This window comes from Ovis canadensis, chromosome 5 (assembly GCF_042477335.2).
Source record: "Ovis canadensis isolate MfBH-ARS-UI-01 breed Bighorn chromosome 5, ARS-UI_OviCan_v2, whole genome shotgun sequence".
NCBI classification, from domain to species: domain Eukaryota; kingdom Metazoa; phylum Chordata; class Mammalia; order Artiodactyla; family Bovidae; genus Ovis; species Ovis canadensis.
Window position 1 is genome coordinate 103,310,880 of NC_091249.1, and position 26,716 is coordinate 103,337,595.

Consider the following 26,716-nt stretch of genomic DNA (forward strand, 5'->3'; position numbering starts at 1 on the left):
AATTGTCTTTTGATTCATGAGTATCCATCCCAAAAAAGACTGACCAAAGTGGCACATAGAGAAAAAGTTTCTTAAATTGCAGATAGAAACTTTAGTTGTATAAAGCAAAAGATATCTTATCTATAATATGGATATTTCTGGTTTAAAAAAACAAACAGAATTGTTGCACCTAGGATTTACAAAATTTAGGATAGACATTGGTCTCACTCTGAAAGTGAAGCCATGCGACCCAGATAATTTAGTTACAAACATCTCTGAAGCCAGCAGACTAAGCTAAGTGAACTTCCATTGACTCTCTTTGTTCTGAATAGTGGCCCTTAAATTAGTAAGGAATTTTAGAAGAACTTGATATAACCCATGGTGAACACTAGGTAATTACTGATCCCATCCAAATATTTTTAGGAGCATTTGAGTGATAGTTGTTCCCAAAGCATTCTAAATGTTTCAATTGCACTGAGAGCCGGTGGCCATCAAGATGACTCACTTATTTTCCTTTTCTCTATATATTTAATGCACACGTCAGATTGAAGAATCTTATTGTAAATAGGAACATTAACAAAAGCAAGTTAAATTGTGAAAAAGAGCTGTTGAAAAAATGTGAATCAATGAAAGATGAAATTCCTAGTTTTCTCACACCTGAAGAAAATGTACAGACGCATAAATACAGTATTGGTCTTTTCAATCCTGTCATTGGTATGAAATCCCTTGTCTCTGCTGCTAAGTCACTTGGTGATGCAAAACAGCAGTAGGTCAGCAGCTCTGTGTGACGCCAGAAGCAAGAAATCACGGAGACTTCACAGGAGTGTCTGCCAAGCGGAGAGCAAAAGCAGAAGCTGTGAAGCCCTTTAAGGAGAAGGAGTCACAAGAAAAGGCAGCAGCAATATGCAAACTCAGGCCCAGCAGAGAAGCCAGACACAGCCAGGAAGTCACCTGGAGGTTCAGTGCCAAGCAAGCCCACCACCAGAGGGGCACAGACCCAGAAGAGCAGAGACCAGCCATCAGTGGGTGTTCATTCTCCTGTAAGAGAGTCTTGGCACATGGAATGTGAGAAACACAAAGCCTGAGCCAAAGCAAATTTGTATTGAGCAACTCCCAAATTACCTAACTATGGTGAGAAAATTAGAGGACTAGAACCAACACCTGCCCGTCCCCACCCCATCCTACTGTCTGTCACTAATGAAAATTCAAAGCCAGAATCTCTTATTTAACAAATATTTCTTAAGCTCCTTCTGGGTGCCAAGGACCTTACTATGAACTAAAAATTACATCAGTGAACTAACTGGAGATAATGTCTTGCTTTCTAGGCGGTTATCACTGAATCAAAGATATTCTTTTTTTGTAATCTCAAATTTGTAATTTTTGAGTTGAAAAAATATAGCCTAATTTTATTGAAGATTTCATTCTTCTAAGTTCTTTAGGCTGCATTGTTCTGTGCTCTTTCTTAGGCTATACAAAAGATAGGTGGTTTTGATTAGGCCACTTGTAGGACTGTACTGACTATTTCTTAACTATTTTTCATAACAGAATTAACATATACCTGGAGATTTTGAAATGGCACATTTTCCTTAGGTCTCCAAAACCATTCTTCCTATTATTTTAATATTGTTGTGCTTCAAAGTTTTAAAAACAGAAAAAAGCAGTATTAATAAATGGTCCCTATGTCTATATACTGTTTATGTAGACTTGATCACTACTAATATATCGACAAATTTGCTTAGACTATTTTTTAATTGTTGTTTTTAGAAAAATGATAAAGATTTATTATAGGAATTGAAACAAATAATAAAAATATAAAGATTAAAAACTGTTAAAAGTCACTTCAAACTTCATCCATAAGTAATCTTCATAAATATTAAGTGACTATTATGATGTCCAGGAATTTTCCAAGTTTATTAGCACAAAACACAAATCCAAATTGCTTAGAGAATCCCAAGCAAAGAAAAGTATCCCTAGGCATATCATAGTCAAATTCTTGTGAATCTGAATAGCAGATCGTGAGGGCAGCTTGGGGAAGTGAAGAGAACATTGTATTCAAGAAAATCATAATAGAAGTTAATACTATTCTCATCAGAAACTGGAAACCAGAAGACAATGGAATGACCCCTTAAAGTCCTGTAACAAACAAACAAACAAAACCTGTTAACCTGCAAATCTATATCCAGTGACAATATCCCTCTAACAGAAAGGTACAATAAAAACACTTTCAGGCAAAAACTGAAAGAATTTATTTCCAAAAAATCTGAGCATCAGGAAATGCTGAAAAGTTATACAGACTGAAGGGAAAGGGAAATGATGGGAGAGAAATCTAATTCTATGAAAATTAATGGAGAACACTGGAAAGAGCAAGTAAGTCATTACATATAAAGGTTTATTTAACAAATCATTCCGACTTTATATATTATATGTCATTTTGTCGCAGACTGTTGACTATTTTAAAGTAAAAATCACATTTAAAATAAAAAAATGATGTTCATATCTGAACATCATTTCTAGACATACTAAATATGATTAGATGGCTACTTATAAATGTTTAAAATATGTGACCATATTATAGTTTCTATAATATACAAAATTTAATTTCAGTTTATTTGAATTTGTCATGAGAAAAGCTAAAATGGAAGAGAAATAGTTCTTAAACATCAAAAAATGCTTCCATACCACAAAATACATTCTAATCATCACAAGAAAGATAAAAGGCCTCTCTTAAGAAATTATAAAGACAGTAAAGGATTGGAATCACTGTTTTTTATGACCTAGGTATTTCAATTTTATAGTATCAACTTGACTACATACTGTAAAAGATAATAAAATCATCAATGCTCAGGTCTCCTCCCATTTCACTCTTCCAAACATTAGGTGTGTGTGTATATATACACATACATACACACATATATATAGGGGTGTATATATATATAGGGTTAATATAATATGTTTTCCATTGTCTAGGCTTAACATTTACATTTAAATCTATAAATATAATTCTCATAATTGTAAGATTATTCCAGTATCTAAATGCATAGATGGTAGTACCTTTTCCATGATTCTTTTGCCATCATCATTACTGAATTCTGTTTTTTCATTGGTATGGACAGGTCCTCTCTTTATTAGTTATATTTCAGTATCATGTAGTTTGGTTTTTAAGTTTTTTACCCAAGAAAATTTATGAATGCTGCATTCCCAGCATTGTCTTTAAGTTTGATAATTTCAAATGCTATATTGGCTGAATATAATATTCTTTCTCCCACAGAACTAAATAAATATTGCTCCATTATCTTTTAACACTAAAAGCTGATGTAAAGAAGTCTGAAGGCAGGCTAAAATTTACCATTTATTAACAGACTGGCTTGTTTTCTTTTGGAATCTCTTAAAGTTTAACACCTAGTAAGGCTATGATGTGATATCAAGGAATCTATATCAAAATTTTCCTGGTACATGGAATCCCTTAGAAGAAATGTAGTAGCCATCATGGTCAACAAAAGAGTCCGAAATGCAGTACTTTGATGCAATCTCAAAAACGACAGAATGATCTCTGTTCATTTCCAAGGACAACCATTTAGTATCACAGTAATCAAAGTCTATGAGCCAGTCAGTAACGCTGAAGAAGCTGAAGTTGAACGGTTCTATGAAGACCTACAAAATCTTTTAGAACTAACACCCAAAAAAGATGTCCTTTTCATTATAGGGGACTGGAATGCAAAAGTAGGAAGTCAAGAAACACCTGGAGTAACAGGCAAATTAGGCCTTGGAATGCAGAATGAAACAGGGCAAAGACTAATAGAGTTTTGCCAAAAAAATGCACTGGTCATAGCAAACACTCTCTTCCAACAACACAAGAGAAGACTCTATACATGGACATCACCAGATGGTCAACACCGAAATCAAATTGATTATATTCTTTGCAGCCAAAGGTGGAGAAGCTCTATACAGTCAGCAAAAACAAGACCAGGAGCTGACTGTGGCTCAGATCATGAACTCCTTATTGCCAAATTCAGACTTAAAGAAAGTAGGGAAAACCACTAGACCATTCAAGTGTGACCTAAATCAAATCCCTTATGATCATACAGTGGAAGTGAGAAATAGATTTAAGGGCCTAGATCTGATAGATAGAGTGCCTGATGAACTATGGACTGAGGTTCGTGACATTGTACAGGAGACAGGGATCAAGACCATCCCCATGGAAAAGAAATGCAAAAAAGCAAAATGGCTGTCTGAGGAGGCCTTACAAATAGCTGTGAAAAGCAAAGGAGAAAAGGAAAGATATAAGCATCTGAATGCAGAGTTCCAAAGAATAGCAAGAAGAGATAAGAAAGCCTTCCTCAGCGATCTATGCAAAGAAATAGAGGAAAACAGAATGAGAAAGACTAGAGATCTCTTCAAGAAAATTCGAGATACCAAGGGAATATTTCATGTAAAGATGGGCTCGATAAAGGACAGAAATGGTATGGACCTCACAGAAGCAGAAGATATTAAGAAGAGGTGGCAAGAATACACAGAAGAACTGTACAAAAAAGATCTTCAAGACCAAGATAATCACGATGGTGTGATCACTCACCTAGAGCCAAACATCCTGGAGTGTGAAGTCAAGTGGGCCTTAGAAAGCATCACTATGAACAAAGCTAGTGGAGGTGATGGAGTTCCAGTTGAGCTATTTCAAATCCTGAAAGACGATGCTATGAAAGTGCTGCACTCAATATGCCAGCAAATTTGGAAAACTCAGCAGTGGCCACAGGACTGGAAAAGGTCAATTTTCATTCCAATCCCAAAGAAAAGCAATGCCAAAGAATGCTTAAACTACCGCATAATGTCACTCATCTCACATGCTAGTAAAGTAATGCTCAAAATTCTCTAAGCCAGGCTTCAGCAATACGTGAACCGTGGACTTCCAGATATTCAAGCTGGTTTTTGAAAAGGCAGAGGAACCAGAGATCAAATTGCCAACATCTACTGGATCATGGAAAAAGCAAGAGAGTTCCAGAAAAACATCTATTTCTGCTTTATTGACTATGCCAAAGCCTTTGATTGTGTGGATCACAATAAACTGTGGAAAATCCTGAAAAAGATGGGAATACCAGACCACCTGACCTGCCTCTTGAGAAACCTATATGCAGGTCAGGAAGCAACAGTGAGAACTGGACATGGAACAACAGACTGGTTCCAAATAGGAAAAGGAGTCCGTCAAAGCTGTATATTGTCACCCTGCTTATTTAACTTCTATGCAGAGTACATCATGAGAAACGCTGGGTTGGAAGAAGCACAAGCTGGAATCAAGATTGCCGGGAGAAATATCAATAACCTCAGATATGCAGATGACACCACCCTTATGGCAGAAAGTGAAGAGGAACTAAAAAGCCTCTTGATGAAAGTGAAAGAGGAGAGCGGAAAAGTTGGCTTAAAGCTCAACATTCAGAAAACGAAGATCATGGCATCCAGTCCCATCACTTCATGGGAAATAGATGGGGAAAAAGTGTCAGACTTTATTTTTTTGGGCTCCAAAATCACTGCAGATGGTGACTGCAGCCATGAAATTAAAAGACGCTTACTCCTTGGAAGAAAAGTTATGACCAACCTAAACAGCATGTTGAAAAGCAGAGACGTTACTTTGCCAACAAAGGTCCGTCTCGTCAAGGATATGGTTTTTCCTGTGATCATGTATGGATGTGAGAGTTGGACTGTGAAGAAAGCTGAGCCCCGAAGAATTGATACTTTTGAACTGTGGTGCTGGAGAAGACTCTTGAGAGTCCCTTGGACTGCAAGGAGATCCAACCAGTCCATTCTGAAGATCAGCCCTGGGATTTCTTTGGAAGGAATGATGCTAAAGCGGAAATTCCAGGACTTTGGCCACCTCACGCGAAGAGTTGACTCATTGGAAACGACTCTGATGCTGGGAGAGATTGGGGGCAGGAGGAGAAGGGGTCGACAGAGGATGAGACGGCTAGATGGCATCACTGACTCAATGGAGGTGAGTCTGAGTGAACTCCAGGAGATGGTGATGGACAGGGAGGCCTGGCGTGCCGCGATTCGTGGGGTCGCGAAGAGTCAGACACGACTGAGCGGCTGAACTGAACTGAACTGAACATGGTATTATAGTTAATACTTTCAATCTGTGGATTAAAATTTTTGTTTTTTTCCAGGAACCTCTTCTTGTGTTAATGTTATATATTTTCATTCCTCTTCCGTTACCTTCATTGAATTCCCTTTTTCACGGATAGTAACTACCAATTCTTGAGTATTTTTCTTACCGGTTATCTTCTTTTAGTCCTTTAATCGGTCTTTTTTTCATTTTAATCCACTGGAATTTTATATTAGCCAAACCTCTTCCTGTATTTTCAAATTCTCTGAGTCATGATATGCCTCATCATAATCAGTTCCAGCTACTGATAGCTCAGTTGTTCATCAGCTCTCATGGCATCCATGAGATCTGTGGTGTCTATAAGTCCAATCTTTCATTGGTTATAGGTGTCCAGCTTTTTATTCCTCAAATATTTAAGTGCTGTATATAAAATTTAAATTTTATCAAATATATAAAATTTAAATTTTATCATCTTAAATTTATATTTTAATATAAAACACATATTTATAAAATTTATATTTTAATATAAAATATGTATTTTATATTATAAAATTGATATAAACTATAATTTAATATTGCAGGAGGAGTCTTTACCATCTGCGCCACCGGAAAAGCCCTGGTTTTTAATATGTAGACTGAGTCAGTTCTTTGTGTTTTAATGGCTTGCTAGGTACTGTCACTGGTATATTTTTATCATATATAATAGAATTTTGCCAGAAACAAAAATAAATATTAGAAATAGAGGCCACATGGGATCAATATGTCAGGATGTGGGACACATTTAGCTCAGGATTGCTGAGAGCTCTTGCTGTGTGGGTGTGTCCATGCTCACAGGTGGAGGACGTAGCATGGGGTTTGTCACAGTCGCTCCAACTGGCTGTGCGTGCAGGCCAGCATTCAGAATGCAGACAAAATAATGAACTTATGTGTCACATTATTTAGAGACAAATGAAACTAAAGGTATGAGCTTGGGCAGCTGTTAAGTGGGTTGGTTCATTTACTGTATTTGATTTTTCTTTTCTTTTTTTTATTGGAATACAATTGCTTTACAATGTTGTGTTAGTTTCTGCTGTATAACATCATGAATCAGTCATATGTATACATGTATACTCTCCCTTTCGATCCTCCCTCCCACCCTCCTATTCCACCCCTCTAGGTCATCACAGGGAACAGAGCTGAGCTGCCTGTGCTATACATGGCAGCTTCCCACTGTCTATTAATATTTTACTCATGGCAGTATGTATATCTCAATGCTACTCTCTTAATTCATCCCTCCCTCTCCTTCCCCAACACGCTGTGTCCGAAAGTCTGTTCCCTATGTCTGCACCTCCATTCCTGCCCTGCAAATAGGCTCATCAGTACCATTTTTCTGTACATATGTGTGAGTATACAGCATTTGCTTTTCTCTTTCTTACTTACTTCACTCTGTATGACTGGCTCTAGTTTCATCCGCATCACTTCAACTGACTCGATTTCGTTCCTTTTTACGGCTGAGTAATATTCCATTGTGTATAGGTACCACATCTGCTTTACCGTTCATCTGTGAACGGACATCTAGGCTGCTTTCATGCCCTGGCTATTATAAATAGTGCTACCTTGAAGACTGGGATGCATGCGTCTGTTTTGAGTTGTGGTGTTCTCAAGGTACACGCCCAGTAGTGGATTGCTGGGTCCTATGGCAGTTCTATGTTTAGCTTTTTAAGCAACCTCCATACTGGCCTCCACAATTTACATTCTCGCCAACAGTGTAAGAGGGTTCCCTTTTCTCCACACCCTCTCCAGCCGTTATTGTTGGTAGATTTTTTGATGATGCCATTGTGGCCGGTGTTAGGTGGTACCTCATTGTAGGTTTGACTTGCATTTCTCCAATAATGAGCAGTGTTGAGCGTCTTTTCACATGCCTCTTGGCCATCTAACCACTTTTTTTGTGACCTGAAGAAATTATGGGATGAGAAAGCAGAGACAAAAAGGACTGCTGACCAAGACAGAGTGCCTTTAGTTATGGCTTGATACCTGGTGTTACTCTCCTGAGATCTTTGTTTTCCCCCACTTACTTGTTTATTTTTGGCTATGCTGGGCCTTTGTAGCTGGGCGGGCTTTTCTCGGGTTGTGGTACACAACCGTTGCGGAGGCTTCTCTTCTTAGAGAGCACAGGCTCTAGAGCTTCAGCAGTTGTGTCTCCTGGGCTCTGGAGCACAGTCTCAGTCGTTGTGGCACACAGACTTAGATGGTCTGCACCTCAGGGGAGCAACATGTGGGATCTGCCTGGATCAGGGATCAAACCCGTGTCTCCTGCCTTTTCTTTACCACTGAGCCACTAGGGAGCCCCTCCTCTGAGATCTTTTTCCAAGTTTTTAAAAGCTTAACTGTTCTTAGCTGAGGGCTGCATCTTGGGCCTCAGAGGGGACACTTAGATGAGGTCTCCGAATCAGTATGAAACCCTGAGACTTCACTTCCTTCAGAGACAAGCAGCTTAGTCAACTTCATGTTTCCCCACTTCTCCTCTGCCACCGTTTCCTGGGTGAATTTGTTAAATGGCAATGTTGATTCTTTCCCATCTTGTGTGGAACCGACATGAATAACTGAGATAAGCAGCCAAAATCTCCTGTACTTATCTGCTCCCTGATGATGTTAAGAATATTTATTAACTCCTTTAGAGCAGGGGTCCCTAACCTTCAGGATCTACTGCCTAATGATTGAAGGTGGAACTGATGTAATAATAATAGGGATGAATGCACAATAAATGTAATTCACTTGAATCATCCCCAAACCATCCCCCTGGCCCCAGTCTGTGGAAAAATTGTCTTCCACAAAACTGGTCCCTGGTGCCAGAAAGATTGGGGACTGCTGCTTCAGATCATTATGGTCTCTTTTGTGTCTCACTGAGCACTTGTTAATAAGTTTAAATTCCTGCATCAAAATAAATTCAGAGCTGGCCAATCCAGATGTAATCCAACTAAAGATTTTTTGAAGGCATTTTTTCATCATTGTAGTAGGAAATCCAGTAAAATAATAAAAACAGCAATACACAGAAAGAATCTCCTTCTCTGTAAGCTTTCACTAAATAAAGACTAGGAAGGACAGATGAATTATATATATCCTGCTTCAGAAACAGTTAACCTGTTATTTGGTAGGATATTGTCTTTGTTAGCAACTTGGAGTAGGAGCCATATGGCCTGTCCTTGCCTCTCATTGCCTGGCAGTGCACCTAGGGGTAGTCAGCACATTGGACTGAGTAACTGAGATTCTAGATGCTCTCATAAAATCCTTTTACAGAACACCATACAGCACAGGGGTGAGGAATCTGCTGCCAATGCAGGAAATGCGGGAGATGTGGGTTCGATCCCTGGGTCGGGAAGATCCTCTGGAGGAGGGAATGGCACCCCACTCGAGGATTCTTGCCTGGAGAATCCCATGCACAGAGGAGCCTGGGAGGCTGCAGTCCATGGGGTCGCAAAGAGTCACACACACACACACACACACACACACACACACACGTGCGCACACACACACACACAGTCCATGGGGTCGCAAAGAGTCAGACACGCACACGCACACACACACACACACACACACACACGTGCGCACATTCAAAGGAGAACCTGAGATTTAACATACAGCTTTTGAAATAGGGACTTGGTTTTACTCTGAGGTCAGGAACCTCCACAGCTGAGTACTTTGGATAATGAAAGTCCTTTTTCTATATTTGCCCAGCCTGAACTGGACACAGCAAATGTCATACAATCTGCATTTAAACATTCTTTTCTTTCCATTTTAACAGTGTTTATATTTCCTGATACACATCTAAAAGGTTCAGAGTATTTACTGTATATGCAAATATGCTTTTAAGAAAAACAACAAAAAACTCAGCATATGCAGTTTTCACATGCAAGTTATTTTCAGCAGATAGTTCCTCCTCTGAAGCACAAAAGGCTTGATATAAAAACAAACAAGAGAGAATGTGCTGTTTTAACAAATGGGTCCTTGGAGATGAATTTTTAGGACATTTTTTTTTCCAATCTAGCTTTTACCCCATTACTTAGTTACACTTAGAGAAATCCTGAAATAAATCAGTGACATTCTCACAATTCTCAAGGCTGACAGTTTAATTTTTTTTCCTGTTTTGTCTATTGCTGTGGCCAATATAGTTAAGTCATACCCATGTGAAAAATTACTTGTACAAGAAAAATGTTGGATGTGTGTGTTTTCAGGAAGATTTGTTTCTGCTAATGTGCATGACATCATTTGCACGTGAAACTAATTCGCTTACCCTACGTAATTTAGAATATTAATGTTGTTTCCAAAAAACCAAAACAAGCCCAATTCAAAAGGAAATTAATGTTTCAGTTACTAATTTTGTATTATAGTTAGAGTAATTGCATTTTAAAATATTTTAGCAGATAAACCACTGATTTCAAAACAGAGTTGTTAATTATATAGACTGGATGCCAACTCAGGATGGGGTTATTTCAGTACAAAGAGGAGACAATCCTAATTTATAACAATATTCCAGAAATGGCAATAGGGATCAAATGCTAGTGTTCCTACCTTTCAGACTGTCCTCTAATTTCATTTTCCATTAAAAGTTAGTTGTGATTCTTGTGCCTTGAGGATTTTCTAATAGACTTTTTACTATTTATTCCAGCAGGTACAAGTCTTAAGTCCACGATATTGTTTGCGTTCCTGCTTCTACACTGCCAGAAATATTAGAGGCCATGGGAGAATGCAGACCTCAAAACTGACCATACTTACTTGTGTTTTATGAAGTTTTGACATTAACTCCTTTTTTTTCTTTAACAGGCTGTGTGTCTTACTTTCATTTTTATGGATTAATATAAGAATTTTAATAACTAAGGAGATTCTTATTTGCATCCAAAACTTAAACATCAGTATTAATAGACACAAAAGGCACAATTTAACATATTTTATTGGCTGAGTGTAAAGGTCAAAATTACCAAGCTTTATAGAAGCATGATTAGAAGCATACAGTAGACCCCTTGTAGAAATCATGAAGGGAAGCCAGTGTAGGCAATGTCTGGAACACAATTGCAAAATGTGAGTTGCTCCCTGTGACGGAAGCAGAGCAATTGTCGAGTTTGACTAGATTGCAAAGGAATTTAAAGGGCCAGCAGATGTTTAAGAAGGCATGAGATAACTTTGTCGTCCTCATGTAATGCTCACTGAGAAGCATGCTAAGTATTAAGCAATCCATACTGAATCCCTGTGCAGTGATTTTATTCCAACTGAGATAAGTAGGTGAGATAGAAAACAAAAGCAGAATGCTTAATTAGCCCTGCCCTTGCCTCAGTCTCTAAGGTGGCTGGAGCATTACTCACCGTTTTGCTGAGAAAAAAGTGAAAAAAGAGAGTGCAATAGGTGCGGGAAGAAAAAAAAACAGTAATTTTTTCAAAGGCAAGAGATTGCCCTGTAAAACAAAATGTGCACAGTGAATCAGACAGACATTTCTCTGCAGATCTCTATTCAGGTATTAGAAGAGCTAGATTTCAGAGTTCTGATGTTTTAACTAAGAAAAAAATGACTTGTTAGCGAGAGGGCAGTTTTCTCAAATAACACTGAAGAACCTTTGTGCCATTCAAAATTTGCAACGGCCTCCTGCTCCAAACACGTTCTGTCATTCCCAGCTTTGGGGAGAATTTGGAGAACACTTGCAGAAAGGCAGCTATGTTTGCAATCATGTTTATTCTTTAGCTATGGTAGCAGGCTTCCCTTTAACATGCTAGTATTCTCTTCTTTTGCAGGGACTTTACGTTTTTGTGGTTTATTTCATTCTACACAACCAGACGTGCTGCCCTATGAAGGCCAGCTACACAGTGGAAATGAATGGGCACCCAGGACCTAGCACCACCTTCTTCACCCCCGGGAGTGGAATGCCTGCTGCTGGGGGCGAGATCAGCAAGTCCACCCAGAATCTTATCAGTGCTATGGAGGAGGTGCCTCTCCTTGCCCTTTCTCCTTCTCCGTCTGTCTGTCTGTCTGTCTCATACACAACCTTTCCATTTTATAGAGTACAAGTTAAAAGGTGCCAGGTAACTTTCAGGTCCTTTTCCTACTGACGTTCTCTGATCTCTGATATTTGCTGTGCTTACTGTGGTACCATCTCTGATATTTGCTGTGCTTACTGTGGTACCATGTCTGTTATCTAATTCTTTTTCCTCTGTGCTTTGTGAGCTCTACTCACCAGTGGTTTGTACTGGGAAGTCAGCATGTAATTTGTCATTTCTTTCTTCAGAAGCTTCCTAATTTGACCTTTGTGCGTAGTCACTCAGTTGTGTCCGACTCTTTGTGACCCCATGGACTGCAGCCTGCCGGGTTCCTCTGTCCTTGCAGTGACTAAATCTGCTTCAGAAATGGTGTTTCAAATACTGTTCCTTCATGAAAATATTTTCACAGCTCTCTTCCTTTGCCCCTCCCAATTCACCATTCAATCCAAGCAAACAAACAAACCTCCCACTGTTCCTGACCACATCGTTTTGGGTTCCTATGTCTAAATCACGTTGCCACCAACCCATCATTAGTGTCAGCCATAGCACTGGTACCACTGCTCGTATTTTAAGACGTATCTGAGGTTATTTGTCCAGGAGGACATGGTCAGGAGGGTTACCCTGACAATTTCTGCAGTGCCTAAGATGTGCCTGCCTACTATTCCTTACAGAGCTTATATCAGTGTCTCTATAATAAAGAGCCAAGGGAAACAGTATTTGTGTGTGTGTCCTGAAAAAAATCAAGAAATCAAAGTGCATGTATCTGAAAAGAAAACAGGTAATAGATAGGTGGGTAGATAAATAGATAATCTGCCTGTTCAGTGATATGTTTTATTATCTTTCATGTTAAATTTTGAAAGTAATTTATTCATGTTAGGTGAAAATTAAGGTAAGTGATCACAAATAAAGTATCATATTTAAAGACTGGGATATATGTTTAGTCCCCTTAAATGTTTAGCAACCTAGTACCATTTTTATATCCCAGAAGTTCTTAAAACTGAATTATTTTCACATCACAGCTGATAACAATAGAAACAAATATTGCCAGGATCAGCAGTGCAGGAGTAAATCTTAAAAAAAAGTTTTTTTTTTGTCTCTTTGATTGGTTACCCAGTTTAGATCTGTCTAGATCTGAACTGTGCAATACACTAGCTATTAACCATGTGTGACTGCTTAACTTTAAACCAGCCAAATTTAAGTAACAGTAAAAATTCAATTCATCCATCACCCTGGCCACGTCCAAGTGCTCAGCAGCCATCGTAATGGAGAGCAAAGATATAAAATGTTTGTAGCCTCACAGGGCTCCGCCAAACCGTCCTGAACCATCGCTGTCCTGAAGAGTGCTAGTCCAGATGTTCTGCTGCATCAGGAAATGTTTAAGGTTTCCTCTTCTCTGATTGACTTATCCCTCCCTCAGATCCCTTTCCTCGGTTGCGAGGCATCCTGTAGTCCCTCAGAGCACCTTGTACTGGGAGGCAGCAGTTGTGACGATTCAGTTCCTGGCCTGGGCCGTCTTGGGTGTAGCACAAAGCCGTACCCTGAAGTGCGCCCTGCATTCCTCAGAAGCTTGGAATTGGCCTTGCTCCAGCTGTCAGCGAGGGACTGGCGGAGACATTCCGAAAAGCCACGCAGAGAAGGGAAAGCATTAGGAAAGGAAGGATTAAGGGATTTTTTTTTTTTTTTTAAGCAGTAACCAAAAAGGAAGCAAATATATTTACTCACTTCAAGATAGAACTATCTTTTTCATCATTTAAATTTTAAAAAGGAGGACTTTAGAATTCTATCAAAGAGCTTTTCTTTTCAATTCAGTATATCCTTGTAGATAGCTACTATATTTAAAACTCTATGTTTTATCTTAAAGATTAGGAGAGTTCTTTTCTAGTTCTTATACTGTTAACAGCTTTTTTTTTGCACATATTCTGTGAAAAACAATTAATGTATGGATTGGGTTAAAAGATACTTCTCTTTTTCCACACACAACAGCATAGAAATCTACAAGTAATTCTCATAGAGAAATTGTTTAGTGTTACCAGGTTAGATTGTCTCATGAAAAGACATACTTTTCTGAAGAACAGGTAAAATTAAATGTCTTACATCTATAAACAGTTCAACTGCCCTTTCACTTGGTCTTTGTAATGAGGTATAGAGATAAATAGCTCAGATAGATTTCAGGATAAATATATATGTACTCATATTATGGTTTCCTTTTCTTCCAACCCCAAAGGTGCCACCTGACTGGGAGAGAACATCCTTCCAGCAAGCCAGTCAGGCCAGCCCTGACTTAAAGCCAAGCCCACAAAATGGCGCCACGTTCCCTTCCTCTGGAGGATATGGCCAGGGGTCACTAGTAGCCGATGAGGAGTCCCAGGAGTTTGATGACTTGATATTTGCATTAAAAACTGGTATGTGACCACTCAAACCCATTAGAAGGAAGCACTCTTGCTATGCTATGATTTATATCTTCTTCCCATGAAGTTTCAGAAGTACAATGTCACCCTTAGCGCATTCCAATTCCCATGACCCATTCCTAATCCCAGCCGAATTCTAGGATATTTTGTTCTTGGCACCAATATGAGACAACCTAAAAATAATTGACAATTTGCTTCTAAGAAAAAGGCATATTTTAACTCGATGTAAATATCTGTGCACTGAAATCTTGATGGATAGAACACTGATTGAGATAAATTCAGCACTGTAAGAATCTGGTAGCAACCTCCCTGAGAGAGTTTTGCCTTTGACCTGCCAAAGAGAATTTCTTATGGAGTAGCTTTGAAGCAGATACTTTCAAAGGCAACATAATGTGTCTCTCGTACAGTTCTACAGTTTTTAAAGTGCCATCATATGTCGTATTTCATTGGATCTTCCTGTATATTCAGCTTCACCAGTCTGTGACCCCCATGGAGAGTTGTTTTCCAATCAAATATGCAACTTCTTTCTTTTCCTTTTTTTTTTCTCTCAGAAAAATGTTGATCTGTCACTGCTACCAAAAGTTCAGTGAACTTTTACATTTCCAGATGTACAAACATGCAAGAAGATATGTCTGTGCTTAGATGAATTTATTGAAACAGTTATTCGAAAGTACATTCTATTATATATATCCCTGTGTTCAGATCAGTGCTTGGCAGTTGGTAAACTTGTTGTAGATGTTGTTGGAAAATGAATGAATGAGAAAGAGAAAAAAAGAAAGAGAAGGAGGGAGGGTGGAAGGAAGAAAAGAAAGAAAGGTGAAATTTAAGAGTTTGCTTGGCGGAATAGACACTCACACAAACACAATATTAAGAAGAGTAAGATAAGTAGTGGAAAGAGTTGTTATTAATTATTAAGGATTCAAGGAAATTTACAAAAAAATCTGATCCATTGTGTCTTGAAGAATATGTTGAGTTTACATAAGTAAAGCATAGAGGAAAGGCGTTACAGGCTGAGGAAACAGAATTAGCCAAAGCCCAGGGCTGCAAGGGATGGGGAGTGGGGTGAGTGAAGTCAGGCAGCAGGAGCAAAGACTGGAAAGTAGTTTACCTGCTTTGTTGATAAATCACTGTAGTTCCTCAGCTGGGTTTCAGCTGGCACCCTGTTTAGGATATTCACAGGCATGCTCAGTGAAAAGGTCCCCCTGACCAGATATACTTGGGAAACTGCAGAGATTCGGTATTCAGTTGAGCATTTTAGCAGATCTAAAAAGTCCTAAAGAAACCCACTTCATTCACCTGTGGCTTCCAGAACACATTTAGCAACAGATTCATTTGGAAAAGCAGAAAACTTACTGACACTCTGCATGATAGAAAATTCTCTTCAGGTGCCACGCTAAGGGGTGGGCTTTTTATAGAACTCAGTAAGCCATGGAGGTTTTTGAGGAGAACAACATGTTCCCACTGGTTTTGAGGCAAAGTAACTCTTAGGGAAGTCTGAAGAATAAATTTAGAAGCAAAATCAGAAAAGCTGAGAGGTAATTCCCATAGCCCCAAGAAACGTGGTTTAAACCGCGAACCTGGGGAGCAGCAAGAAAAAGGACAAGGGAAATGCTGAGGAAACACAGAGACGACAGTCAGCAAAGACTCATGCTGCTCACCTAGGAGACCGGGGAGTCGTACATAGAGCATTCGCTCGCTTGCCTGCTCTCAAGGGGACACTGGTGAGTTCAGACCCACGTGGATCATTTGATCATTCAGCCTGGTGGCTCTTAAATATTCAAGTTGGGATCTTTGGTGAGAGATCAAGGTTGGAGGTAATGATCTTGAATGGCATCGTGCAGAGTCACATGTGAAACTATGGGGAGAAATGAGTTTACTCTGGAAGAATGGAAGCTAAGAGATGAGATGGAAAGAGGTGAGGAAGGAAACAGAGAGGGAAGAATGGAAGACATGATGAGAAAAGAAAGGAAACAAGAAGAACATCCAAGATAATACTTATGCTTAAGAGTGAATAGAAGAGGGTCCTACAAAGGACACTGTAGCAAGGTCACGAGAACTAGAGAGAAGAGAGTTCCATGAAGGAGAAAGGGGCAAGTGTGTAAAATGCTCATCCGCGTTAGGGCTGAAAGGGGGCTTTCAGGTTACAAATAATTCTCAGGGTAGATTATGTCCCCAGCATTGCAATGCAGACAGTTGCTGTTATGACACTGGAAGCATGAAATGAATTCCTACAACATAATTAAATTAGATCTGGATCCTATATATATAACAAGTATTAAATGCATTCCCTTCAGGAATGCATGGAATGACTCGCTTACTTATAGACTGAGTTTAGCATTCCTTAGAGTTCCCGAAACTCTTTAGGGAGTAAATGCTTAAAAAGACCAAAATAGCAGTCCCTCACACTGGTTCCCTGTTTTTAGGAAAGGTACTATAATAATCAAGTCCTACCCCATAGATGCTTTCCATCATAGAATATGGTCAAATCAAAGGGGCAGCCCACCTGCCATTCTATCCACAGTGGAATTCACAGTTGACACACAGGCCAGATTTGGCTTAACCGGGAGTTCTATTTGAACCTCATTGCACTTTTAACATTTTTTGGAGCCAAAATTTTAAAATGTAGAGATATCCCATAAAAATCCAGAATTTCTTCATTAAAAAAAAAAACTCTACCAATAAAGTGCTTAAAATCTATCACAGCATCGCTTGATTGGAGCTGAGTAATGGCTGCTCTTCTAGTAATATGTGAGCTCTTCAGCTTGTCCCATGCCCACCAGCCCTGTGTCACTGATTCATGCAAGCCTCCCTTGCAGCTGTGATGTTTGAGTTTATAAAACTTGACCTATCTCAGGTCCGCCTTAACTGTGGGCCGCTCAAAGTCAAGTACTGGGAACAGTGGATCTTCCAAGTCTTTCTCATTGGAACCCCTAAACAACTTCAAAAACCTGTGTTACTGTTTGCATATATCTAAATAAGCATGTAAAGGTGTTATCCTGAGTTTAAATAGTATCAAACAATGTCATTTCTATTGTATTATAAATTTTAGGGTTTAAGGGTTTAAGTACCAGAGCAATTTGATGCCCACTGTTATTCATTGTATTTCAAAAATATAAAGCAAACTTTTATTCTGCAGTTGGAGATTTTACACCATTCTCTTTTCTCTTTTAACTTGTATTGCCATTCTACTCACAGCACAGAATTTTATCCTAATTTAATATATTTTATGTTTGAAATTCATTTGATTGATGTAAAATACAAGCCCTGGCCCCCAAACCAGTCATGGATTTGTTTTTCCATTTGAATTTTAACCATATTGAATTTATTTTTTTTTTAAAGAACACAAAGAAAAAGAAAATACAATTGACCATTTTCATTTTTAAAATAAATTATTTGTCCCTGTAGGAGAAATTCACATTTCACTCTAAAAAGAGGACCTAGTATCTTTCAATTAGTTGTTCTCGAAATACATCAGCCTCGGGACTTTCCTGGCAGGCTAGTGGATAAGATGCCAAGTTTCCACTGTAGTGGGTACAGGTTTGATCCCTGCTTGGGGGACTAAGATCCCAGCATGCCACACTGCACAACCATAAAGAAGAAAAAAGAAGTCCATCAGGCTCTTCACAGGGAAATGAGACAGTCAGTTCTAGACTAGTGGTGTCTTATTATTATTAACAGAATTCTCCAATGTATCCTCATTGTCTCCAGCCAGGACTTTGGGAGAAAGAGAAGAATCACCCTGGAGCAGCCTCCATTTGAAGGAAGAGGAGAAGGTGTTGAGCTAACTAGAACAGACTCAGCCTGCACAGAGCATGAGTCCAGAATGGAGGGGGAGTAGTCTGTGCACACCCCTGATGAGAAGTGTTTAGATTACTGTCATCTTTATGTCGGCCAAAGCTGGCGAGATTCTAGAAAACGTCAAGCTGGGAGCATACTGGGCTTTGAAACAGGGTGTTTTTTCACTGGGTTTTCCCCAGAGGGACTAATCTGACTCCCCATCTTCCTTAGTCCATTAACTTCCTTCTTTTACCTCAAACCAGTGACACTAATGTCATGACAGAAGTTCCCTTCCTGGAAACCTTTAAATGATTTCTTTTTCAGTCAGAAGAAAATAAATACCAAGTCCTTGAACAGAAATGAAAACATTCAGAATCAAGGTCCAAATTCATGAACTCCTCAAAGAACCCATTAATAAATTTCTCTTTCAGAGGCATCACAGAAAACTACAATGACTTATTTAACTCCAAGAACTTAGGCACTCCAGTGTACTAAACAAAGTTAGATGGAGATCAAAGTGGAAAAGTAGAACTTGAAAAGATTTGGATTTCTTTGCCTCAGAAGCAAACTGAAGGAGTGTGACCTTTGTATCACTGCCACATTTCAAAAGGCCATAGGAAATAAGAACGGGCTTTGAGTTCAGAGACGTCTGTGTTGCGATCCTAGCTCTTCTGTCTTCCGTCTGCATGACTTCCAGTAGGGAGCTCAACCTTTCGGTTTCCTCATTTATCACATAAGGATTCTCATCGTTAGTTTCCATGAAGTTTAGAGATATGTCTATGTGAAGATTCTACTGTAGTGTCTGGCAGAATTTAAATTCAGTATGTGGTATAAAGTATCTGTTGTTATGCTTTAAAACAGTTTTACATGTTTATAATGTGTTCTCTTAACACCTCAGTGTTCACTGCAATATAACTCTTGAAAATAGTGAGGTAGGTTGGTGCCTGAATATCTGCCAAGTAGTTTGAAATGTATTCTATAAACAGATGTGTGAACACTTGAAACCTGGGGGACAAAGAAGTCACACAGTTAGAGCTGACCCCATAAGAGACCATTAGTTCAGTTCAGTCGCTCAGTCATGTCTGACTCTTTGTGACCCCAAGGACTGCAGCACGCCAGGCCTCCCTGTCCATCACAAACTCCTGGAGTCTACCCAAACTCATGTGCATTGAGTTGGTGATGCCATCCAACCATCTCATCCTCTGTCATCCCCTTCTCCTCCTGCCCTCAATCTTTCCCAGCATCAGGGTCTTTTCAAATGAGTCAGCTCTTCACATCAGGTGGCCAGAGTATTGGAGTTTTAGCTTCAACATCAGTCCTTCCAATGAACACCCAGGATTGATCTCCTTTAGGATGGACTGGTTGGATCTCCTTGCAGTCCAAGGGACTCTCAAGAGTCTTCAACACCACAGTTCAAAAGCATCAATTCTTTGGTTCTCAGCTTTCTTTATAGTCCAACTCTCACATCCATACATGACTACTGGAAAACCCATAGCTTTGATTGGATGGACCTTTGTTGGCAAAGTAATGTCTCTGCTTTTTAATATAAGAGACCATCGGATGTATTAAAAGACAACACCCTACATTTGGTGTCAGAAGTCCAGTTGGAGGGACTTCCCTGCTGGTCCAGTGACTAAGACTCTGTAGGGAGTCTAATGCAGGGAGCCCACCTTCAATCCCTGGTCAGGGGACTAGATCCCACATGCTGCAACAAAGATTGAAAATCTCACATGACACAACTTAGGTCCAGCATAGCCAAATAAATTAATTAATTAATTTAAAAAAAAATAGAGAATTCCCTAGCAGTCCAGTGGTCAGGGGCTTTCACTGCCATGGACCTGGATTCAGTCCCTGGTCAGAGAACTAAGATCCCACAAGCAGCATGGCATGGCCAAAAATAAAGTAAAATTTAAAAAAAGAAGTCCAGTTGTATATCTTCATTCTAGAATTTCCCTGCTATGTGACATGGGCCACTCAGTGAACACCTCTGATCCCCATTCAATCTCTGTGTCTATAAAACAGGACTACTAGTCATGCTTTCTAACTAAAGTATGTTGAAATATTGAGGAGAGACTCTAGATAAATGTGAATTGTTACTTGTGGTTCCTTTGACATCGCCTGTTCATTCTACCAAGAGGGAGAGTTATTATCATCACCCTAACTGGATTTTTTCATAAATTTTTAGCTTAAAATTAAAGCACGAAAATGCTTTTCAGAATATCAGGATGCCTATTACCAAATCGGAGAAAGTGATGGCACCCCACTCCAGTACTCTTGCCTGGAAAATCCCATGGGCGGAGGAGCCTGGTGGGCTGCAGTCCACGTGGTTGCGAAGAGTCGGACACGACTGAGCGACTTCCCTTTCACTTTTCACTTTCACGCATTGGAGAAGGAAATGGCAACCCACTCCAGTGTTCTTGCCTGGAGAATCCCAGGGACGGCGGAGCCTGGTGGGCTGCCGACCATGGGGTCGCACAGAGTCGGACACGATTGAAGTGACTTAGCAGCAGCAGTGTTACCAAATACCTTCCTAGACCACTGAATGAATTACAAAGAGACAAGAAACCTGGGCTGTGTTCCCAGTTCTGCCGTGTTATACTTCTTTGGAGGATGTGTTCCGTCTTGAGTCTCGGCGAGGGATTAGGATTTGGGTATTGTGCATTTATGTCAACTGGGAGGAAACTGAAAAGGAGGACCAGGTGGCTCACACAGATGTGGTGACTCAGGGGAGGCTGCAGCAAGAACTTGCTGACATCGTCCAGGGCTCCACGCTACTGGACAAGGAGGCGACACCCAGTCACTTGTACAGCTGCACCCACGTTCAACCTCTCAGCCCCGTGTGCCCCGACGCTCACAGTCTGCTCAGCAGGCTCTCAGTTCATGAACTTCTTTCAAGCATGCTTTGTCGCCATGCTGGGCAGATGCTTATACGTTCCTGGTGTCATTTAGAGGGGCTTCCCAGGTGACTCGGCAGTAAAGAATCCACCTGCAGTGGGGAGACACGGGTTCGATCCTTAGGTCAGGAAGATCCCCTGGGGGAGAAAATGGCAACCCACTCCAGTGTTCTTGCTGGAAAAATCCAATGGACAGAGGAGCCTGGTGAACTGCAGTCCACAGAGTGTCAAAGAGCTGGACATGACTGAGCATAGACAATGACTAAATCAGAGGGAGTTGGTGCTCGATTGTTACACTAAGCCCCACTTTCTCCTGATACTAATGCTGAGGTCCTTTCTGTTTCTCTGGAGTTAATCCCATATTGGGCAACTGAACACTTGAGTTACTCAGATCAAGCTGCTATAGGCCTCAGGGCCTCAGTCACCACTTTATAAAATGCCAGTGTGTCACCAATCCACTGGGAGGTTCTTCTGTTATAAGTTGGGCCGTTCCTCTGCTTCCCTGGCAGAGAAACATGGGCCCTTTGTCCTTCAAAGACAGTGTGGCAAACTCAAATATTACTTAAAACGTAGGGCCAAACACCATAAGGGATTCAAGAAGACTGATAACAACAGCAGCAAAAGACTAGAATATGTCTATTTGGTAAAGTCCAGTCGGGTTAGTATCTTGAAAGACAATGCAGCAAGTTCCAGGCTTGATGCAGTTTATAATAGGAACTACTGTTTGTTCTTGAGAAGGCAGTGGAATGCAGAATGGATCAGAGGGACATTCTGATGAACTGGTGATAAAAATTAAAGAGGCATTTTCAAGAACTTAGATGCAGAACATAATTTATTACTATACTCAACAAACCTTTGCTGAATACACACAGTGGCTGGGCACTGTCCTGTGACCTGGGGGACATAATCCAATGGAAGAACCAGAAATTTTTAAAGAGAATCAACATGTTGTCATGGGTAGCACAGGAGGTGCTACCTGAGTTGATATTTATAGGAAGAGTGAAAGCAACCAAGCAGAAGGGTTGAGGGGCAGGGAAAGAGCCTTCTAGGCCGAAGTGCCGATTAATGACATGGTGGGGAAAGGGAGTGACCAGTGGCTCTAGTAAGACATTTAGGCGAGAGAGCAGGACAGTCAGATGGATCAGCCTTCAAGCTGGGCTGAAGACAAGCCCTCCAGAGATCAGACAGCAGGAGGAGACACAAAAAAAAGCAGAAGAGCTTTGTAAAGGGTCCACAGGATAAGAAGGGCCAGTGCCGTGTCACGGAACCAAAGCCAGGCAGTGGGGTTTCAACAGCAGCCTTTAAAAGAGAGAGGCTGGGAAGGACAGAGACCCAAAAGAGGGAGGGTTTGGCTAGAAGGAGATCCTTAGCAGGCTCCTGCTTCCATCTCCAAATAGGTTGAGAAGAAGCTAATCCACTGTCTTCGCATAGCTACCAGCTCTGCAAAACTACCTTTCCTACACCTCAGATAGAAAGGGAAGTATGAGCTGCCCGGGTAACTGGTTTTTCACTTTCCTTCTTGTTTGCAATCTTGTGCCCAGCAGAGGGGGTGGGGCTGGGAGCTGTAATCTCTGATGATTCAGCCAACAGCACACCCTGTGACTACATCCCTATTCTGTCTGTGTGTGTGTATGTGAGAGAGAGTTTGTGTGTTTACACATTACAGAAGAAAACAGCAAGGTGTTAGTCTAGCCTTGTGTCAAGTTTTCTGAATCATTCCGAGTTGGGAAAAAAGTAGTAAATAGTGGCACTTCCTCAATACAAAGATTCTGGGCGCTATCTGCAATCAACAGCTAGCTTTGTGGGATTCCTATGCAGATCTGTTTTTGGCACTGGGTTACATCATTATTTTTATCTTGGGATCAGATCTGAGTCATTCAGAGCCAGTGTCTTCGGGGTGCTGATACGATACCATGTGTTAATGCACGGTTTTCTCAGGTCCCTGCCCACACCGAGTGTCGGCCGAGGGACCTGCTAAGTTCAGTAGACGTAGGGTCGAAGGATATATGTTTTCTAACAGCAAATCCTACCCCCCACCCTCTGCACTGAAAAATTCTAATTAACTTGCCTGATTTCTTTTGTACTTTAATAAACCCCCAATTAAGAAATGGTGTTCCTGGAGTAAGTTATGCCTGTCAACCATGTAGAAAGAGGAAAAAAAAGATTGAGAACACGAATCCATGTCTTTAGAAATTAATCTGTACTTACGGAAACTACTAAAAGGAATTTAAAATACAGTTTAATAGTTGTTAGGTGTCAATAATATGTATTCTAAGTGTATAGCTCACTTTTTACTAAGACTGTGGAAATAGACGTGTGTTAGCTTAATGGAATTTGACCGTTAATTTGCTGGACTAATAGCTGGGAGTTTTGTGTTTATTCTTCTTTCTGCTGCAGGCGCTGGTCTCAGTGTCAGTGATAATGAATCCGGTCAAGGCAGCCAGGAGGGAGGCACCTTGACTGACTCCCAGATTGTGGAACTCAGAAGAATCCCCATTGCTGACACCCACCTCTAGCACCTCAGTAATCATTAGAACGAGGGTACTTTCATATTTGTATTGGCTCTGTGCTAAAATGTTCTATAATAGGATTCTGTGAATTGTGCTGGATGATGAAGCCAGAAGTGATTGTTGTGTTCAGAATATAAATTACTTACCTTTGTGCAACCTGAAAATTAACTGCTTACAGTGAAAGCCTGGATCGATTTCTATCAGTTAATAGGATTGATTTATATCAGTTAATAGAATGTACATATTCCAAGAGTATTCGTTGTTTTTTAATAAGGCTAACATTGTTTAATAACAGTAATAACAATCAATAAAAACCATAGAATCCATTTGGCATCACGCAAGCTTGTTGTTGAAAATATTGTGCCCAAGCAAAGAAGCAAATTCTGTTTAGACAGTGTCCATCACCCGGTTTCTTCCCACACTGATACAGGTGATCCAGATTTAAGACTTCACCTTCATTCCTAAAAACCAGAAAATGTATTGTCTGCTGATTTTGCACCCGAGTATTGATGGAGTACTGTAGTTTACATAGTCTTTCATCAAAAGTATTTATTTCTGCTCATTACAAAATTAGGGAACTGAACATCTTCCAGAATGAATGTTCTGTTCCCAGTTAAAAATAACTTCACCAAGCATTTTAACACAGCTAAGAAGAGGATCATCCAAACAGTGCAGAGTTTGTTTGGGAGAAGTTATTTCTTGGTTTGGATTTTTCAGTCTTTGACTTGGAATGAGAAATCAGAAAGTCTGTCCTAGAACAAACACTATTGTGTTCAAGATGATTTCATTGACTATAGTTCCAGAAGAATCCTTTAAGGACAGAACAAGGTTGTTCTAAGAAAGACTTTTTGGCCTTTTATTTTTGAATTCTCAAGTATTTGGGGGAAAAAATCAGTAGTCATTTTAAGAAAAAATTAAAATTGAATAAAAAAACCCACCTAAGGGAAATTTTGTTGTTAATAATTTCCCTTAAAACCATAATTAAATCACTCAAGTGTTCTATCATCACCGTGAAAAGTGGCTTTATTTTTTATAAAGCCTGAGGTGGCGGTATTAATCTTGATGAATTATAAAATGACTCTCCTTTCTTCTCCTTGTTGGTACTCCCCTACTTCCATCTCATATTATATTGTTTTGATCAATCTATTGTCTTTTTAGCTGCCCAGGAAACAAAAACTGCACAACAAAATCAAACAGCATAAAAGACAAAAACATTAATGGCAGAGTCACAATCCTTTTTAGGAAGTTTAGAAATGGTGGTAATACAATTGAAATATACATTAAATGACAAATAAATTTGTTGCCTCTCTCAAGCTACAGCATTGCACTATAGTATCTTCCAAAATAGAGTAAAAGCAGTTGATGAAATTGGTTATAAAGTAAAAATTTAGCATGAAAATTTTGAAATGGGTAATAACCATTTTTAAAATGTTAATAGGCTTTAATGAATTTGAGGCTTAGATGATGATTGTAGAAATGTGAGATTTCATGGTGTGGAATCCATGAGTCATAATGACTGTAACATTTTTTGGCAGATAATTTGATTCTTATTTGTCTCTTAAGGTGAAGTTAGCTTATTGTCAGCATTTTTAAAGCTCCTAAAAGGATTATAACTCCACCATGATGAATAACAAAGGCAATTGTCAATATCTATTTTCATTTCTACTTGTCAGAATTTGGAAAAATCTGGCCAAAACCACTCTCAATCAGGGACAGCTTTCTTACTTTAGCTCACTGAGTTTCTATTGCTATCCAGAATGCCGTCTCTCCTTAAAGACATTCAATTATAGCCTCTCAAAGGACTGATTTTAAACTTAAATGTTTAATAAATGAATATTAAAAAAAAAAGAATCAGAAGAACCTCCTACCACTGATCAGCATGATTCTTTAAATATTGAAAGGAAAGGCAAGATTTTGAGAAGCTACAGTCCTAAAACAAATAAGCTTCATATTCCAACAGCGGCAGTGTTTGGCCATTCAGTTTCCTCTCAATGTAGAATAAAATGGGACATCAGCCAGGGAAGGGCATAGGAGGAAGCAAATCAATTCGTGGTCTTGAAAATTCAAAATCTAGAAGTGTGACACTTTGTGATCTTTCTTTTCCAGGCTTGATACTCCTCCATGACATTTTAAAAATAGAATTATTAAGATAGATGATTATTATAATTATTAAGATATTCACATTCAATACAACTCACCCATTTAAAATGTGCAATTCAGTAGTATTTGACTATATGATATTGTTGGAGTTTTTCATTTTTGTTGGAGTATCTAATTTAATTTCTTTGGGAAATGTCTCTGCTTCTGCATTTTTGTGATTATTTAAAATTTGTGTTTCTTGTTGCTTTAGTTCTTTCTCAACTTTTTTTAGAATTTTTTTTTTAAAGAGGATTTTCCTAATTTGGATGCAAGTGCAGACAGGTATGGGGCTTCCCAGGGGGCTCAATGGGTAAGGAATCCACCCGCCAAGCAGAAGATACAGGTTCAGTCCCTGGGTCAGGAAGATCCCGTAAGAGAAAGAAATGACAACCCACTCCAGTATTCTTGCCTGGGAAATTCCATGGATGGAGAAGCCTGGCAGGCTACAGTTCATGGGGTTACACAGAGTTGGACACAACTTAATGACGAAAGAGCAGCAGCAGCAGCCAACAGGTATGCACTTGAGATGTGGGGTAGCAATAGAGCCAGGAGAATTCAACTAAGAGGGGAGAACAGGCACATGAAAATCTTAGTAAGCAAAGCGCAGAAAGCATCTCACCCTGGAACTGGATCTTTGAGTTGGTTTTCGATATCTTGAGCTGTTTTAGGGTTTAATTAGTACTTTCCACGGCTCCTAAATCTGACCATAGAAGTTTAAACATGTAATGGGGCTGTGACTGGAAAAAAAAAAATGCCGTTCAGGAACCTAGCTCCCAAACAACTTGATCTTGTGTTTACCAGCACTTAGGATCCACTTTGAGTTTAGCCTTAAGTGCCCCAGGTAGATCTGTTTGAGGGTAGATCTCAAACAGAGAAGACAATGTTGAATTTTCAAAGCAACTGGGTGGCAGAATGG

At 39.7% G+C, this 26,716-nt stretch overlaps 1 protein-coding gene across 1 annotated transcript in view; it reads left to right on the forward strand.

Annotated features, from left to right (window-relative positions):
- The window catches only part of ADGRV1 (adhesion G protein-coupled receptor V1), a 566,629-nt gene extending 541,120 nt beyond the window's left edge, over positions 1 to 25,509 (forward strand). The window contains exons 88-90 of the mRNA XM_069590116.1: positions 11,830 to 12,021; positions 14,297 to 14,474; positions 23,549 to 25,509. Of these exons, the coding sequence (XP_069446217.1) occupies positions 11,830 to 12,021; positions 14,297 to 14,474; positions 23,549 to 23,667 (489 nt within the window). The 3' untranslated portion in view covers positions 23,668 to 25,509. The remainder of the gene's footprint in view (positions 1 to 11,829; positions 12,022 to 14,296; positions 14,475 to 23,548) is intronic.
- The last annotated feature ends 1,207 nt before the right edge of the window (positions 25,510 to 26,716 follow it).